At 51.9% G+C, this 18,403-nt stretch overlaps 7 protein-coding genes across 7 annotated transcripts; 3 read left to right on the forward strand and 4 right to left on the reverse strand.

Moving 5' to 3' along the window:
- Positions 1-99: 99 nt before the first annotated feature.
- TRIVIDRAFT_33005 (uncharacterized protein) lies at positions 100-2,704 on the forward strand (the record flags this gene model as incomplete). Its single annotated transcript, XM_014104104.1, has 5 exons — positions 100-133; positions 192-251; positions 319-553; positions 610-1,141; positions 1,271-2,704. The coding sequence occupies 5 exons, from the start codon at positions 100-102 to the stop codon at positions 2,702-2,704; spliced, it is 2,295 nt and encodes a 764-aa protein (XP_013959579.1).
- Positions 2,705-2,883: 179 nt separating this feature from the next.
- Positions 2,884-3,441, reverse strand: TRIVIDRAFT_32529 (uncharacterized protein; the record flags this gene model as incomplete). Its single annotated transcript, XM_014104105.1, has 2 exons — positions 2,884-3,262; positions 3,320-3,441. The coding sequence occupies 2 exons, from the start codon at positions 3,439-3,441 to the stop codon at positions 2,884-2,886; spliced, it is 501 nt and encodes a 166-aa protein (XP_013959580.1).
- Positions 3,442-5,530: 2,089 nt separating this feature from the next.
- On the forward strand, positions 5,531-7,609 carry TRIVIDRAFT_189187 (uncharacterized protein; the record flags this gene model as incomplete). Its single annotated transcript, XM_014104106.1, has 1 exon — positions 5,531-7,609. One exon carries the CDS (start codon positions 5,531-5,533, stop codon positions 7,607-7,609), a length of 2,079 nt encoding a protein of 692 aa, XP_013959581.1.
- A 1,258-nt stretch (positions 7,610-8,867) lies between these two features.
- TRIVIDRAFT_85153 (uncharacterized protein) lies at positions 8,868-10,847 on the reverse strand (the record flags this gene model as incomplete). Its single annotated transcript, XM_014104107.1, has 3 exons — positions 8,868-9,239; positions 9,334-10,547; positions 10,634-10,847. 3 exons carry the CDS (start codon positions 10,737-10,739, stop codon positions 9,060-9,062), a joined length of 1,500 nt encoding a protein of 499 aa, XP_013959582.1.
- A 595-nt stretch (positions 10,848-11,442) lies between these two features.
- Positions 11,443-12,402, reverse strand: TRIVIDRAFT_31920 (uncharacterized protein; the record flags this gene model as incomplete). Its single annotated transcript, XM_014104108.1, has 2 exons — positions 11,443-11,892; positions 11,947-12,402. The coding sequence occupies 2 exons, from the start codon at positions 12,400-12,402 to the stop codon at positions 11,443-11,445; spliced, it is 906 nt and encodes a 301-aa protein (XP_013959583.1).
- Positions 12,403-14,317: 1,915 nt separating this feature from the next.
- On the forward strand, positions 14,318-16,590 carry TRIVIDRAFT_81989 (uncharacterized protein; the record flags this gene model as incomplete). The annotated part of the gene is made up of 4 exons (XM_014104109.1): positions 14,318-14,373; positions 14,450-15,503; positions 15,561-15,722; positions 15,777-16,590. 4 exons carry the CDS (start codon positions 14,318-14,320, stop codon positions 15,897-15,899), a joined length of 1,395 nt encoding a protein of 464 aa, XP_013959584.1.
- A 140-nt stretch (positions 16,591-16,730) lies between these two features.
- On the reverse strand, positions 16,731-18,226 carry TRIVIDRAFT_143434 (uncharacterized protein; the record flags this gene model as incomplete). The annotated part of the gene is made up of 4 exons (XM_014104110.1): positions 16,731-16,900; positions 16,962-17,157; positions 17,215-17,517; positions 17,582-18,226. 4 exons carry the CDS (start codon positions 18,224-18,226, stop codon positions 16,731-16,733), a joined length of 1,314 nt encoding a protein of 437 aa, XP_013959585.1.
- Positions 18,227-18,403: the final 177 nt, after the last annotated feature.

Below are 18,403 nucleotides of genomic sequence, written 5' to 3' on the forward strand. Positions count from 1 at the left end.
CGCCGCCCCGCAAAAAGTTCACGACACTCATGCACAGCGTCATCGCAGCTGCGCCTCGAGAGATGGCCTGTGGCATAGAATGAATCACAGCCTGTGGCGATGTGGCTGCTGGAAAATGAAGAAGCCTTCCAAGGTGAGCGAGATATGCGTATTGGGTTCGATGCCGTACTGACCGAGCTGATTCCGCGCAGGGCGTCGACTTTGGCTGCGTCCAGGCAAAACGTACCTCTTTGGGAGGACAGCAGTGGAGCGTGAGTTGATTATCCTCGAGTCCTTGGGGGTTTTTTTTAGTATAAGTGCTGATTGGGGTGGGAATAGCTGGCCTGCTGGCACTGTCGCATAACACCATCTCGCGCAAACACCTGACAATCACCGTCGAGAGTGTCATAGAAGGACACGCACATAATCTATCGAGCCGATCGCACATCAAGATTGAGGACCTCGCAACAAAGATAGGGACGGTAGTCAATGGACAAAAAATCAAAGGGGCCACTTACGACACTCAAGTCGAGGAATACGAGATTATGCTGGGCAAGTGCCCTAACAAGTTCCGGTATTTGCGCCCAGCTGTTGCATGCAAATGCTTCTACGATTGCTGACAGCAATTAGGCTGAAATGGCACCCGACAGTCTTCACGTTCTCATTTACAAACAAAGAGATGCAAACCGAGCCTTTAACGTCTCTCAAAGAGAGATTTGAGCAGCTAGATATCAAGCTGTTGACAGACTACAGCGTAAAGCACACGACGCACGTCATATCGAAGAAGCGAAATACAGCCAAGGGCCTACAGGCTCTCATAAATGGCAAATATATCGTCACAGAGACTTTTCTCGATGCCATATCCTCTGTAACAGAGCTCTCCGATGGAGCGGACAGCCAAGAGTCAAGTTCTCTGGAAACGGACTTTGACAAGTTCTGGCCCAACGCTATGGAGCACCTGCCGCCGCGGGGCAGCGAACCCGTGCAGCACCCGGATGAAATGTATGCGCCGGATGATCGAAGAAGAGAAGTATTTGAAGGATATACTTTCGTCTTCTATAGCCAGATTCAGTATGATAACCTCATGGCGCCGATTACGAATGGGGGTGGAAAGGCTATGCTGCATCCTATCGAGCCAGAGGAGACGCGGGCTGATGATTTTGTCCGATATGTAAAGGGAGTTGCCGGTGAAAAGGGATCCGGATCGTTTAATGACGGTAGCGAGGGTAAGGGAGTTGTGTTAGTGAGATTTTTGCCAGCCAAGGGGGAGCTTGTCGGCTGGTACACCGAGTTTATCACAGCAGTCTCACTGCTGTTGGATCACAGGCCTATTGAGCAAAACGAATTCCTGGAAGCAATTCTGATCAATGATGCAAGCCAACTGCGAAGACCATTGGAGACGGAATCGTCTATCAGACCCGAGGACTCAAGGCCAGCAGAAAGTCTACAGCCCGAGCACACCACTCAACAGAGCCCGCGTAGTCAAATGACACCGGTGGTGACCGATTCATCCCAGCAAGTTGATTCGCAGCCCATCCCCAGGCGAAGTCGAGTGCGGCAACCGGTCAAGAGGAGATTTGCAGGCTTCGATGATGATGACGAGATGGGGATAGACGATAACCCTCCCCCTCCCGCCAGGGAGCCTGCGAGACCACAATTGCAAGCTCAGGAGGATGAGGGAGGATTATTTGTGTCACAGGAGCAAGATGCTCCTTTCGTACCCGACGACAATCATGCGGACTTTCGATCACAGAGAAAGAGGCCGCCCTCTCCCATACCAGAAAACGATCTAATGGAAGGGATGGCACCAGCAGTGGCAAAGTTTAAACGGCAGCGCCTTGAGAGGGGAGAACAGTTTGCAGCGCCTTCACCTGAACCCGAGGGGGAAGAGCCAGATCAGATAAAGATAAAGATCGAAACCAAGAAGAAGGTCAAGGTTGAGCTAGACGTTTTAGCAGTGGCCAAGAAGAATCGTGAGGAGGCGGAAGCTCGGGCTCGAGCTGAGGCCGAGGACCTGGCAAATTTACCCGAGGGCATTGACTTGGCCGAGATTCGTCGGCTTAATATCGTGGAAGAGATTGAGCTTCGCCCCAAAGACAGAGCGTCAGACAGGACAAGAGAGCAGGACATTGCTGATGGGCGGTGGGATCCCAAGTGGAATGGAATGAAGAACTTTAAAAAGTTTCGCAAAAGGGGAGAGGTGGTGGGAAGGCAGCCCGCCAGAGTCATCGTCGCCCTCACTGAAGTCAAGCCCAAAGAATTTGGAGTTGGCGATAATTACTGGCTGGAAGACGTCAGTAGTGACCGGAAAAAGACAACGAGCCAGCCATCCGCTATCGGCGCCAGCGAGGCAAAGGACTTCCCCTTGCTGGATCCACCGCCGGCGAGGCGAGGTGCCTCGGCGCGAGTGATCGCCTCGGATAGCAGTGACGTGGAGGAAGCGGCTGAGCCAACTCCTGAACCGTCATCCTCTACCAGAGCTACGGCATCGAGGAGAGAGGGGACTGGGGTGCAGTCGCAGAGCAGCGCACGAAGCCAGCTTTCCAGCGCAAAGTCTCGGGCGACTAGTCAGGGGAAGAGACCGGCCACGGAGCCGGCCGCAGCTAAGGATCCGCCGCCGGCGAAGAGATCGAGAGTGGCGCCGAAGATTCTCGAGGTTGCGGATAGCGACGATAGCAACGACAGCGACGACGACCTCAAGTTTAGATTTGGCAAGAGACGGTAATTTGTGCAAAAGTTGTGTCGCACTGGGTCATGCTCTGGCTACCTTGTACATGTAATCTAATATCTGCGTACATGGGGGTATCTCTCTAACTAATGTATAGCATCTATAATCTATGCTCTTTACAGTGCAAATTCTGCTCCTGCTGCTTCATCACCGTGTACAGCCTGATCTAATCCAATCTAATCCATCTTGTCCATTTCACTCTCCTTGCCGTCTGGCTCATCAACCAGCAGTCCCACAAGACACGCCGCCAGCATAGTCTCATAGTTGACCCATGGATGAATCTCCCCAAACAACTTGGTGCCATCCCGTCCCGCGCCCCTCATCAGCTCGGGCACGCCTCCAGGGTGAAATTTGGCATACGGCGTGACGTTGTACACTTTCCCGTTGATAGCCATCCACGCATCTGTGCCCTTGCGCCCCGTCTGCACCTTGAGCATCGAAGGCGTCACGCGCAAATAGGGAGACGAAGAAGCCACGCCGCGAAGGTCGGCGTTGGGACCAGATATCCTTGCCCAGTCCAGCGGAGAGTGGCCGGGCGTGAGGACAACTTTGCGACTGGGCTTGGAAGGCTTGGAGGAGAGAGTCGGAGGAGGAGCGAGACCGGAGGAAGACGCGGAAAGGCCTCGATCGGGAGCCGGGCCGCGGGCACGTTGGGGCGAGTTGGGAGCCGGGAACTGGTTGAGCGAAGGAATGCGGCCGCTGGGTCGGAGTGAAGGGAGAGGCGGCGGGGGCATCATGGCAGACACTGGCTCAGTGAGGGACAGGTTTGGGACAGGCTGGGCTGGAGCTGCGGCTTGAGCTTTGGGCGTAGTTGGAGATTCCGGTTCTTGGATGGCTGGAGGGACAATCGTGGGGGGCGTGATTGTCGGCGGCTGGATGGTTGGAAGTGTATTAGGGGCGTCGTCTTCGGGTTTCCGCTGCCTCAGCGTCGAAGAGGTTCGTTCCGCCGAGGTCGTTGTCGAGGATCCCTTCAGCTCAATGCTATCCTCCGCCTTGACTTGACGCTGCCCATCATCTCGATCTCGATTTGATGCCTGTGTCTCCTTGCCGTCAGTGATGGCAGCGGGCCTTCCAGCGCTGTGCCATGGCAACCACAGCCACGGCGGCGGGCGCAGAATGACGAAGACGACGGATGCGACAATGAGCGAGATGCCGAGCAGGGCCATGCTAGGCTGCTGAGACACGAAACGGTAAAGAAATGAAGAAATTCCAGACGTTGATGCTAGTCAGTTGAAGAATGACGGCAAAGGCATGCATGTGGTCTCTAAATTTGGGACATCAGGGGGTCCGTCGTCCTCGGCAGCCAATGGGATCCGTTTTCTGCTGCCACCGGGACGTCGCTAGCGGGAGGCCAGGCACGAGGCGCTACGCCGCGTTGGGCACAAGGAGCAAATCCTCGGCTCTTCTCGTTGTTTTGTTTCATCAGGGGAGCTGCTTCGTCTGGAATACCTTCGCGGTGAGTCGGGGGGCTACTTTGCGTTACTTGATTCTTGCTTGTTTTGGGCTAGGAGGCCATTTGCGGTGGTTAATGCGCATGCACGGGCGAGTAAATAAACAATGGGCGATCCGACATTGCCCGCGTGACGCCATGATGGGCGGATGGGTGGTGCTAAGTAGGTAATAAGCATGCGTGCACTAATTTATACGGAGCTTTTTGTTTTTTTTTGTCCAGTAGCTTAATCTGTTCACACGATTCAGATCTCGTCACCTTGTTCTGCCGGAGCCAGGGGCGGGAGTTGATGGCATTTGCATGCACAGGTGTAGTACATAGTACTGTAGCATTAAGGATGGTAGTGGTGAGTGGCATTGCATCTGCGTATAGTACTTAGATGTGCATCTATCTTTATCTTGCATCTGTCGCATATCCACCGCCCCCCGTTCTATACACAGCTTACACCGAGTATTAATGGACATCAGACACGCCTCTGCACACTCCATAACACCTAACCCAGCATGTCTCTACGACACCTACCGGACTGGCTTAGTCCGCTGTAAAGGCTCGATGCTAATGTACTCGTACGGAGCACTGCTGCTCTTCTACAGCATGTGCGTGCAGCTGTGGATGCGTTCCGCTCGCTCTCATAGGATGCATCTGCTCTGCACTCTTTACCGCCTTTCTGGATACAGACTTGCGGGGGGGCAAAAACCCTGTGCTTGCGCTTAAATGGATTGGGCCATAATTGCTGCGTGTGCGTGCTTCTCCTCAATCGTCAGACGATTCAACATCGCCGACTCTTTAAAGCGTCACCAATGATCCATCTCATGTGTTTGCTGCTGAACCTCCTGCTGTGCTCCGTCCCGTCCCCGTGCTTGTGCCTGCCCGTATATCTGATCCCTCCATAGCTGCCGTCCCGCTGGGCTAGTGGACCTCTTCAGGCTGTCCCGGCTCCTTTTATCCCTCCACACACCCCCTAATTTCTGGCCCGGGCTAGTCATCACAGCGGCCTTAATTACCTAGGGACTCTGCCCAAGGGAGCCGTTCGGCGCTGTCGAGCGACTTTGGACGCCCGGACGATGCGCTCAGCCAACCCATACTCAGACACTGTCGCCGACAATCCAAATCCAAATCCCAAGCCCAAACCAAAACTCAAGCCCCAACCGTCCGCCTCGCGACTTTCCGCCTGCAAAACCGCATCCAAGCGACCAGCGACCAACACCGCGACGACTGCTGCAGCTCGATTGGGCACGCCTCCACTGCCCAATCCCCAGGGAGCGCCCCTCATCCGTCCGCCAGCTGCTCGACAGCCGAATCAACATGTGCTTTCTGTGAGAGCTGCCGCTGCTCCGACTACGCGTTCATCCACCAAGAGGGACGCTGCCACGATGCCTCTCGGCGACAAGCCTCGCCAGCCTCAGCTGAGCGCAGGACCTCCCCGAAGCATGACCCGAACGCCCCTGACCCCCAAGGTTGCCGTCAAGGGCCCGTCAGCGACCACGCCGCTGGCTCGCAAATCTGGCTCATCTGTAGTCGGCGCGCAATCGCCGCATAGCGAGAGCGGTGCTGCTACTTCAGCTTCATATTTCAACCATGCCGTGACCCCGCGGTCGGCCCCCCGACAGTCCCGTGCCGAAAGCGTTGTCTCGACGCAGAGCAGCACGCCAAGTATGAGCGACGGGTGGGAGACGAAGAGCAACCGCGGGCTGGGCATGTCGCCGCTGGCACGAACCGACAACCTGAGCGCCAGAAAGAGCATTGGAAACTCGTCAAACGGACCCGACCACGACTCAAAGTTCTTCTACGCGAGCAGCATAAAGCCCGCGGCCCAGGCACCACCGCCCCGACCGGCTTCGGTCGTCCATACCAAGAGTACGCCGACCTTCTTCTATGCTAGTGACGCCGCCAGCAAGCGAGTGACGAGCCCTCCGGCATACCCCAGCTCAAGCACCCATTCGCTGAGCTCGGCGCAAGAGGGCGTTGCTACCAAGTTCTTCTACGCCAATGGCACGCCAGATGTCGACGCGAGACTGTCAGCGCGCAGTTCCGGATCGGGCTCAACAGTCTCCAGCAGCTCCAAGGCAACGCGCCCCAACACCAGCAACTCCTCGGCCGTGGGATCCAGCACAACCCAGCTATACTCACGGCCAGCATCGCCTTCCAAAAATCTCACCCACCCTACACTACCGCAACAGCAACATCAAAAGCAGCAACCAACGCTACGGGCCAGTGCCATGTCGCCCACATCTCCAATCAGAGCTTCCGCTCATGCGCCCCCGATGCTAGCGGCCACGACAACCCAGGCCAACAAAAGGCGAGTGAGTATTGAGGCGCCTCTACGGTTGAATCAGGGGCACGGTCGTACGAGCAGTGTTCATTCTATAGATGGAGTAGCAGCACCAAAACTTGCCTCGCCCACAATCGCACCACCCATGATCCATGCGCCTGAAATGACGCCGCCGCTTTTAAGTCCCGCTTTGGCGCATTTATCACAGCCAGTGACGATGGCTTCGATTTTGCAAATGGCTGATGAATTAGAAGATGAAGAGGACGACGACGAAGAGGATGGAAGCGAAGGCGAAGGGGAGGACGGGGAGGATGGGAACAGCGATGACTCAGAAACTGACTCCATCAGTCGGAAGAGGTCATCTCAGAATTCCGAGTCCCTCAACCATCTGGTCCTGAGCGCCCGGCGTGAACGCAAAGTTCAGGACCTAGAAATTACCAACGCTTCTCTTGAGGCCATAAATAGAACTCTTGAGAGGCAACTGCGCAAGCAATCTGCCGAATTGCGCCGCTTCCGACGCCTATCGAGAGCTGGTCGCCTTGCAAGCGGCTCTGCGGCCTCTACCCAGGGAGGAGCCTCTCTAGCAGTGCCGGATGCTTCAGGTGGCCTCACTGATGTCAGTGAGAAGGAAGAGGATGCGGGCCCGGCAAAGCCCAACGACGAATACGAAGACGATGAAGACGAAGAGGAGGAGGAGGAAGACGATGAGGATGAAGACTCGCTAGTCGATTCTGAGTTATCCAACGGAAATGCTGCCGCCGACTCGAAGTCTAGCGGCGCACCCTTAAAGGCAGAATCTCCTGGAGATAAACGGCGTAAGCGCGATGAGCGCCGTCTCCAACTCGATCTCACCAAGCACCAGGAGCTCTTGCTTGATAGCCAGAAGATGAATCAAAGTCTCAAGAAATGCCTAAATTGGACGGATTTGCTCATCAAGGAAGGGCAAAAGGCATTGGCATACCGCGTCAGAATTGCCGACGTGGACGCCATGCCCGGTCGTGTCCTGGCGGCTTCATATTACGACTATGGTGACGACACATCTCAAGTCGAAGACGATACAATATCTACCGTTTCTGTTGGGGACGATACAGTATCAAATATGGAATCCGAAGCCGAAGCATGGCCAAAAGAATCACAGGATCGCGATAGCGGCATAGCACTGCCCGTTGCGGGCCATTAGATATCCGGCATTTCGCATACACCAAGGGGGGGAGGGCAAGACGACACATTATTTTTCATAAATCGGCCAACCGATATTTTTGTTTCCACGGCGCAATCACTTCTTACTCTCGCTCACATCACCACTCATGGATATTTAAGTTTTTTCTTTCTCTCCTCCGTCCTTTTATATCTTTGCTACCCACTGCTGCAATTTTCCTTTTTTCTCTTTCTATCCTTACCTTTTTTTTCTTTTCTTTTGTATTTGCGACAGCATATACTTTTTATTTGCACGTACAGTTGCATCTCGGGATATCGGGGATACATGGCGCTCATTTGGATTTTGCATGGCGTTTTATTATGCTCTATCTTTTTTTTTTTTTCTTTTTATGCCGATATACGACATCGGCTTTTTACTCTCATTGCGTTGATGAAGGCCATGATCACTCTATTCTTCCTACCACCCGCTGTCTTCATTCCTTCTACTTGAGAGCTTCCTCATATATCCCCAAATACCCTTCTTCCACAACCCGAGTGCGAAACTCACACCCTCGTTATGTAAGGGGGGAGGCCAAAACATTCACAATGGCTACCCCCTTACTCCGCAAAGTCCTTCTTTCTATGATATCCTAGTCATATTTGACTACTCAGTTGTTTTTGTCGTGTTTTTTTTTTGTCGTTGTTTTTCCAAATGTGTAAGATACCCGCAGAGGCAAAGCAAAGGACGAAAGAGAAAGAAAGGGGAAAGCTTACGGACACACATGAAATGCGCCACCGCGAACGAAGAAGATGAAAGAAGATGAGAAAGGAGAAGAAGCGCCAAATTTTATTTTTTTATTTTGGGGGGGTTTGTTTGTTTGCTCTTTTCTTGAAACAAGAGAAAGAAAGAAAAACAGAACTTTATATATCGTTTTTTAGCCGTGACAGGCTACGCAACGAAACGAGCTTCGCATGTCTCTGGATATACAAGGAGAGGAAACTGCATTATTTTTATGTATGTGCGAGATATAGAATACGCTGCTTTCGGTGATGATGGAAACGGAAATAGAAGAAGAAAAGCGTTTATGCCTTCCATGGTCTGGCTTTCGGTGTGTTTGCAAAACGTGCTCTGCTTGGTGACTCGTAAGAATAAGATGTATGTGCCGTGATTTGGGGTTTATACCCGAATAACTCGTAGTGACTGTATGAAAGTCGTCAGAATGAGAACTGAAACCCAGGAGAACTACATCCCCAAGAGAAAAGAGCCGAAATATGCACACAACATGAGAAAAAGCGCAAGACCAAGCAAAGAAGTGGGTTGTATAATACTCTATATATAATAAATATGCCGATCGCTCTCTATCCGGCAATCTTGACATTATCTCTCTAAACAAACAAATTCTCAATTTTTCAATCCATTTTCCTCCTCGACATCTTCCCCTCCCTTTCCCCCCACAACCATTAAACGCCCCCGGTCCCCCAAATTGTACATCTTACGCCGCAGACTCCGGTTTAGGCACGTTAGGCGCATCCTGGGCAATCTCTTCCGCGGTCTTGGACTTCTTGTCCTTCTTGTGCTTGTGGTCGTCGTGCTTGTCCTTCTTGATGGCTGCTTCGGCAACGAGCTGCTCAAAGAGCAGGTAGTCGCCCTCTTCTTCGGGAGAACGCTCGGCCTATAAGGGAAGAAGAAAGAATCACAGTTAGAAACAACGGTACCTTCTAAATAGTTTGCACCGCAGCAAAAGGGGAGGGGGGAATAGTACGAACCTTGAGGAAAATCTCGCCGATCAGGACGAGCGCCTGCGCTCGCTCCAGTCGCTTTGACAAATGAACCTTCTTGTCGTTCAAGACGGTATCACACACCTCGCGCAGCACGCCCTGGATCTCAAACCTGCTACCTCTCCACGCAGCCGTGAGGATCTTGCCCGTCACACGGCGCTCGTATTCAACACGCTTCTCCTCTGTCCAGTCTTCGCCCCCCCTCTCTTCCATCTTGGCCATGTCCTCCACCGTCTGCTGCGCATCGATGGCGCTGCTGATGGTGTTCCAAGTGTCCTTGACCAGTGTGCCCTTGTCACGCAGCTTGCTGAAGAAGCCACCGATGCCGAGGAACTTCTGGCTGCGCAAAAGGGTCGAGGCCTTAGACATGTAAGTCTGGCCAATGGCGTGAAGGATGTCGATACCGAATGATTCCATCTTGAGATTCTCCACCTCGAGCCGCATTTTCTCCTGGAAGGCTCTGGTTACGTCGGGGCCCTTGTCCGTCTCGGTCCACACGCTGACCCTGTCCAGCAGCTTCCGTGTGAGAGCCTCAACGCGCTCCTGGCGAATGCGCGCGCGCTCTTTCTCATAAGCAAGCAGCTTTTCTCGCTGCTCCTTGCTCATTCCACCCTTCTTGCGTCCCTTGCCTTTGGGGTCCTCGTCGGCTGCCTCTACTTCATTCTCCATATCCTCGTGAGCCTTGTCCGTAAGAGCTGCTCGGATGGGGATGCGATTTCGAGAACCAAATGAGGGGGTCGGAGACGTGGCTTCAGATCGGGGCGGCGGTGTCGAGGTGGCAGATGGTGTCTTTGTCTTTTCCTCATCCACGACCACCGTGGGGGGCGGCGGCGCAGACGCAGAACCTGTGTAGGACTCTCGGTTCTCCTTCTCCTTTAAGCTCTCCTTCATGGCCTCAGCTGTTCCCGGAAACTCCTCTTCCTCTTGCGGCGGAGCCTCTCCCTCCTCTCCCTCCATGGCGATGTCCATTGTGGCAGCCAGATCTTTCATCAGGCTAATCTCACCGATCCAGTCGACAAAAGCCTCGCCGCCAAAGATGGCAGAGAAGAACTCGGCCGGGTCGACGAAGCCCTCTTGCGGCTTTGCGTGGTCCTTTCCATACTTGTCGTAGGCCTTTCGCAGCTCCCCGTCGGAGAGAACCTGGTAGGCTTCACCGATGGCCTGGAACTTTTCGTGTGCTGTCGGATCGTTTGGGTTCTTATCTGGCGGCGGGACAGCCAGTTAGTCAGTGCGCAACAAGGCAAACCCGGAAAGCAAAGACGCAGAACGGGATGCGCCGGCTAAATACCTGGATGGTGGACAATGGCCATCTTGCGGTAGGCCTTCTTAATCTCCAGCTCGGTAGCCTGCGGCGAGACGCCGAGGGTGTCGTAGTAGGCCGTATCGACGACCATTTTGAATGATTAACGGTTATCCGGTGAATACGGCGCTTCAGATGCTATGCTGGCGAAAGCAAAGAAAAGCGAAACGGCTGGCGGCGCTGTGGGAGATGTAAGTTGTTATCGCGGCATTAGTCGAGGGATGGCATATTCGCTCTCCGCAGCCGAAATTTTGCCCAAAGTCGAGTGTGCCATGTTTCGTCGGCGCTACGTAATGGCGGGGCAGTGCCTGCTAGCCAGTGCTCGGCATGGACTGAGGCCAGATTGGTGATGGGCGGCTAGAAAACTGCGAATCCGATGGCTGATCGCCAGGGTTCAGGGTAGGCACATGGGCCAAAGTAAGCAGCAAACCAACGCCTTTCACATGAAAATCCACATGCAGGCTGCCAATCAGCGGGATCCCGATGTTGCCATTCCGATGGTTATTTAATATGCATACATACTCGTACACGCCCGATTCAACTCAATGCAGTCTGCAGAACATGACTACCTATCTATTAGGCAGCCTTCTCACAAGAAAGCAGCCGTCGTACAACTCTCAAACCAAAGGCCGAAAAGAACATAGTGCATTATTGGCGAAACTACCTATCTGGTCACCAGATATAGATGAATATCATGGGCGACAACACGCGCTAACTGAGACGAGATACCCTCGACAACAGCACAAAATCCATGCAGCCGAGTCATGGATGAATCGCGGCAAGCCCAATGCCAGGCCTCATTTTACGCCCGCAGCCTTCATCCTCTCGAAACACTTCTCGTAGGCTTCGTGAATCTCAGGAATCTCATATCTGTACCCCCTGAGCTTAGCAACCAGCTTAGTCGTGTCCAACGTGCAGTTACTGCGGCCTGCCTTGATGACTTTAGCTTGTTCATCCAGGGTAAAGTTCTTCCAGCTAAATTCTGGCCTCACAATTTCCTTGAAGAGCGTAAGAACCTCGTTGTGGGAGATGGCACCCGGATTGGTAAAGTTGTAGATACCAGTCTCACCATGCTCCGCAAGAATGATGGAAGCAGGCAAAAGATCATGAAGCATGGTGTTGCTGTTGGGGATGTCAACTACTCTCTCGTAGCCAAGGAGCTTTGTCACAAAGTTGCGCGGATGAAGGTCATCGCTAACAGGCATGCGAAGACGAAGAATGAGGCAGTTGGAATAACTGCTTAGGATCTAGAAACGTGTTAGCCTCGTTGTATGTTATACACAATCTAATACTGGGCTTACCGGCTCAACGTGGCTCTTGGTTAAAGAGTAAAAGCTTCCCTCAAAGTTTGGGCGGTCTTCCTCCGTATAACCATGCCCTCCGATGGGGTGTGTCTTGTCGTACTGATACACGCAGCCCGTAGCGAAGATGGTACAATGGATCTTGGCTTGGAAGCAAGCATCTGCCAAGTTCAATGTGCCAATGACGTTGGATCGTACCGTCTGGGATTTGTTGTCTTCGCACCAGTCGACATTTGGTCTCCCAGTGCATCCGGCGGCATTCAGAACGTGCGTTGGCCTGATGAGGAAGAGCTCCGAAAGCACAGCTTCCCGGTTTTCCATGCGGATTGTCGTGGTGTGAACTTCCTTGCCCTGCTCCTCAAGAAGGCGTTTCAACTGACCAGCAATCCAACCATTGCCTCCCCATATGAGGAAGCGTGGCTGCTGGATATGACCGTTTGATTCCCAACTCGCCATTGTAGTGAATCTATCCGATGCGAATTATGGAGGATTCTCTGGTTTTTGGTTGCAGAGTACAGCAATAGTAGCCGGACCTTTGATGGTCGGATTTCCTTATGAAGTTGGAATATCAAGATATTCAGACATGGCCGATCAGAGATGGTGGGATATGGCAATCACATTCTTCACGTTCTGGAGCAAAGCTGAGGAAGGAGCTACTCTTGGTCATTGTTGTGCAGTCTTTTGCTGCTTGACGGGAAGGTGATGCCTGATCAAGTGCTGTCCATATCAGAACTAAATTGCTAACGAAGGCACGGTTTGCCTTTTTACTAAGTGTTACCTGCTTCAACCTACATTGTAGTACATGACTTGTTCTGGGGACACCTTTGGCATCTTGATACGATGTTTGTGGGTATAAAAAACCTTGGAGCTGTATTACTGGCAGGTACTAGGTCTTACGGTACGCATATCAGATACACCTGACGTGCGTGAATTTAGTACCTTGGTAGTACACGTATGCTCCCAATGAAGTACCTGCCTAATGTGTGCTTCCATCTTCCAATTTGTGCATCTTCACTGCATCAGAATATTATGCTCTTAGTTACCGGCCAAAGTTTGCCAAGTTGGGCGAAGGTGCTACTCGGTAAGTGAAAAGGGGTGGCGATTGGCCGATCAATAGGCATTGCGGTTATTCATCCATAAGTACGGCAAATATGGTAGTTCTGAAACAGTCGGCTATGGAGTTGTAGGACCCATGGATGTGATGTGATTCCATCTACATCAACAGGGCGATGTTTCGTATATCCCACCAGGATCTCCGGTTTTCCGCAAAAACATGCCCCCACAGAGTTGACTGTCTCCCGGCAATACACTTGGAGATAATTCCGCCCGATTTCGTGCCCAATCGCAATCACTTCTGCCAAGGCCTTTATCAGGAGCCTCATTCAGCATTCTTGCATTGTCTCATTTTACCTGCATCTTCACCGCTGAGATCGATTGCGATTCATCCTATTTTTTCCGCATAGGATAGGATAGAGCCTCGACGAAAAACGCCTCTAGCTGAGTCATCAACGCAGGGGATATGCTGTAGGTACAGTAAGAGCTACGGAGTTGAGTACATAGATAACATTGGTGGCGCTTCGAAGCGAGTTACACGACCGCGTGTGAAACTTCCTAGTCGTACCTTTGCCTGTTTTCTCGGATGTACGACCCATTAACCGAGCAGCATCATAATTCATCATACATGTAGTCTACGGAGTAAGCCCGAGTAGTTTGCTATGGATATTCTGTGGCCCACGGAGTTGAAGCAAGTTCAGTGAATGCCGCTGCTCTTCCTCTTTCAACCCCAACAGCCACCCTTCCAATAGCCAATAGCCAATAGCCAATATCCTCTCCCGCCTTTTACCCCTAAACTCTTTCATCCTCCATTCCGTATTCGCTGTAGTTAGCTCAAACCAGCGTCCCTGCAGCGGCAGCAAAGTGATCGAATCGGCAAAATTAATCTACGCAGATTGGCAGACTATGGACTGCTAACCCTATCTAACCAGCCGGATCAGATTTGGTGTGTGCGCAACTGTGGGGGGGTCAGCGTCCTTCAGCCGTATTCGTATCCACCAGCTCCCACTTCTTGGCAGCCTTTTGGCAATCTTTCATTTGCACAGCTTGCTATAATTCCACTTCCCCCCATCAATCCTTCCATTCCCTCACTTTGTTTTCTACCGGCTCTCTATCTTCTTACCAGCAATTCTTGTTTTATTATATACCCCATCCCATTACTTCTTCTCTCTTCTTCTTCTTCTTCTTTTTCCCGGCATTCCACTCGTCTTGCGGACACGGTAGCTAGACGCCTAATTTTGCTTAGTAGAGAGCAGCAACAGCTCTACAAAATTTTGCCATTTCGCAACCTTTAAACGCGCACCAACACACAATCACAATGGGCGCCATCTACTACTTAATGCACCCGGGCCAACTGCGTTCCATTCTTCAATGGTATGTCTAGCCATTAGGACGCCTCGGAGAGGGCCAGGGCCGATTTCGCAACTCATTGCTAACTTGGACGCCGTAGGAAGCTATGGCACGACCCCGTTAACCGCCGCGACCCCAGCACTGAGTGCGCAACATTATCAGAATGCTTCCGCTTCTTGAACTTGACAAGCCGTAGTTTTTCGGCCGTTATCCAAGAACTCAACCATGAGCTTCTCGTCCCTATAACACTCTTCTACCTGGTGCTACGTGGCCTCGACACAATTGAGGATGACATGACCATCCCTCTCAGTACCAAAGTCCCTATGTTGCGGGAATTCCATGTGACAATGGAACAGGACGGCTGGCAGTACCACGAGAGCAAGGAGAAGGACCGAGAACTTCTGGAAAAGTTTGACTGCGTCATTACCGAGCTCAAGAAGATCAAGAAGCCCTACTATGAAATCATTAAAGACATGACCATCAAGATGGGCAACGGCATGGCTGATTACGCACAAAATACCTATATGATCGAAAACGGCGTACAGACTATCGAGGAATACGAGCTGTACTGCCACTACGTTGCGGGGTTGGTTGGCGAGGGCCTTACCCGGCTATTGGTGGCTTCCAACCTTGCCAACCCGAAGCTGGCTGATAGACCAGAACTGACCGAATCCATGGGTCAGTTCTTGCAGAAGACGAACATCATCCGTGACATTCACGAAGATTGGGTGGACGGCCGACGGTGGTATCCAAAGGAGATTTGGAGCAAGCACGTTGACCGATGGGAAGACCTGTTTGATGCCAAGCATCGAACACAGGCAGTAGAGTGCATATCAGCCATGGTGCTCGACGCTCTGAAGCACGTTGAAGAGTGCCTATTCTACATGGCGGGTATGAGGGATCAAAGTGCCTTCAACTTTGTTGCCATTCCACAAGGCATGGCCATTGCTACCTTGGAGCTGTGCTTTAGGAACCCGCTTGTGCTGGAGAGGAATGTTAAGATCACCAAAGGAGACGCTTGCCAGATCATGTTGGAAAGCACACAGAATCTCGAAGTTCTCTGCGAGGTCTTCCGAAGATATGCCAGGCGCATTCAGAAGAAGAACGACCCTCGCGATCCAAACTACTTGGCAATCAGCTCACAGTGCGCCAAGGTACGAAGCCATCCTGAAGAAAACTTGACATGAATGAGAATGCTAATATTCTTCCAGATTGAGCAATTCATCGAAAGCTTGTTCCCCAAGCAGGACCCCAAGAAGTTGGCCCAGGAGGCCAAGGCGAAGCAGACGCAGGAACCCAGCATGACCGCCGGCGAAACTGCCATTATGGTTTCTGTCGTTCTTGGTGTCTTGTTGACTATGACGGGCCTGATGGTAAGTCCGACGTCTTTCAAAGCCCATGGACTTGGTAAATCTAATGATGAACAGGTTGGCATTGCTTGGTTCTTCGGCGCCAAGTTCGACAACACTCTGGCCGATACTGCCAAGCTGTTTGCAGGCAGCGGCGCCGGTTCTGCGCCTTCAATAACGGGTACTCGCGACGAATTGTAACAACATCATGGATTTACGAATCAAATCACTAATTGCAATGCCTTGATGCCCTCATGTACTACATATAATCTTGGCTCATGATATATGCCAAGCATACTATATATACTTACCCATCATAATTAACGTCTTCAATACTAAAATCGACAGGAAATGGTACTTTCTGTACGATGATCAAAACAGGTGGTATGTCTTGGGAGAGAAATGAAAACGTGGTGTCTCTTTTTCGTCTACATTTTATTCTAGCACGGATGTCAAATTGCAATCCAGTCCTTTCATGACTGTGGTTGTGCCGAAGAAGTGCTGATATCAACTTTTGCTTTTGGTCTACTCTGACGAGATGACGCAGCGTGGAACCTTTTGGCCTTGGCCTTGACGAGGCTGGATCCGTGTTGGCGAGCGAACATTTCATTGTGCCACTAGGCTTTGTGACATGTTGCCGTGGTGAATGGGGTTTGCATGGCGTTGAATTGTGACTGATAGACAATATCATTGCATCAATGAACGGCGATTATTTTGATATTATATAGCTCTTTGATGTTCGCTGCTTCTCTGCTATTGTCAGATGGCCAATTGCATTGTTCTCATTTAAATACAACCGCTCGCCATGTTTCATGAATGTAATAATCAGGGCATTGTTCTCTATTATATCTACATGTAGCCCGTACGCTGACAATAATCACCATCTAATTATACTTCTCGGGCAAATGCCCTACTATCATTTCCAAGTCATCTCTCTTTCTCAAAAATATATGTCTATGAAATGGCAAGATATAACAAGTTTTGGAGTGCGCGCTCTCTAACTCATATTAGAGTTGTCTAATTGGTCATGATTTAGAGGTTGCCGTTGTTGGCGATGAGGTTGGTGGTTCCAGCAACGTTCTGCTGGACGTCGGCACCAGTCTTAGCAGCGAGGTTCTTGATGAGGTTGGTGACATCGTTGACGTTGCTGACACCCTGGAGAGCCATCAGGTAGGCGGCAAGACCGGCAACGTGAGGAGTGGCTGTTGGAAAACGAGTTAGTCTCTTCATACCCAAGTAGTATATAAAGGCTGAGGTTCTTACCCATGGAGGTACCGCTAAGAATTGCAGTGTCGATATCAGACTTGATGCCAACGCTGAGAACGTCAACACCAGGGGCGTAGATGTCAACACCAGCACCGAAGTTGGAGAAGCTGGCACGGACATCGTTCGTGGCGTCAATGGCACCGACGGTAATGGCCTGGGGGGCAGAGCCAGGAGAAGTGTTGGCAGTATCTTGCTGTAATGCTTTGTCAGAATGACGTTACAAGAGGGGGGTGAGCGGAGATCAACGTACGTTCTCGTTACCGGCAGCAACAACGGGGACAATGCCGGCGTTGGCCAGAGCAGTGATGGCGTTGTTGACAGCAGTGGAGAAGGAGCCACCGAGAGACATGTTCATAACAGCCTTGCCGCCGAGCTTCTTGGCCTGGACGTCGTTGACGACGAACTGCATGCCGTTCAAAACGCCAGAGTTGCTACCAGAGCCGCTGGCATCGAGGACCTTGACGGCAACGAGCTTGACGTTCTTGGCAACGCCAAAGGTAGCACCACCAATGGTACCGGCGACGTGGCTGCCGTGACCGTTCTCATCGGTGTTCTGAGCCTGATTGTTAGATACCTTATTTGACCATCGCTTTCTCCTTATAGATGAGAACACTTACGTTTGTGTTGACAAAGTTGGCTCCAAAAGTGGCTCGGCCCTCGAACTCGGTGTGGGTAACGCGGATGCCAGTGTCGACAACGTAGGCAGTGATGCCGGTACCAGCAGAGGTGTCGAAGATGTAGTTGGCAGCACCGACGTTCCTGTTGGAGATGCGGATCAGACCAGGGGTGGCGTTGGTCTGGGCAACGAGGGCAGTGTTCTGGACCTTGGTGTCGGCCTCGATGTAAGCAACCTCCTCAGCATCAAAGATGTTCTTGATCATGTCGTCGTCGGCGTCGAGAGCCATGGCGCGCCAGGTGTGCATCTTGAAGGAGTGGATCTCGGTGGACAGCAGGTTACCGACGAGGTTGCGCTTTCCGAGGTTGCGCTTGGCGATGGTGGAAGCAAACTGGGCCTGCTTGGCAGAGATGGCTTCATCGCCGAAGGTGTTGTTGTAGACGACAATGTAGCGGCCGGGGATGATGTTCTTGGCGGTGGGGTTGACGACGATGTTCATGAGATGCGCGAGGTTGATATTGTTGACAGTGTTATGGGCGTGTGTTTGAGGGCCGCCCAGTGAGTGGCGGTTATGGAAAGGCACAGCAGCCGCCAGAGGGGCCACGACCAGGAGGAGATATGCGAGCATGGTGTTGAAGGGAGCCATTTTGATTGAAGACTTGGAGACACGCGATGACGAAAAGGAAGATGATGGATATTAATACGAGTTTGTCGTGAGGACAGGGCCAGCCGTCTTCTAGTGAATGAATGAATATATCGATGCTCTCGAAAGAGAAAGTAAACAGAGTAGTATCAATGCTAATGAGAGGATGTGCGATCAACG

This window comes from Trichoderma virens (genome assembly GCF_000170995.1).
Source record: "Trichoderma virens Gv29-8 chromosome Unknown TRIVIscaffold_3, whole genome shotgun sequence".
In the NCBI taxonomy this organism is placed as follows: Eukaryota; Fungi; Ascomycota; class Sordariomycetes; order Hypocreales; family Hypocreaceae; genus Trichoderma; species Trichoderma virens.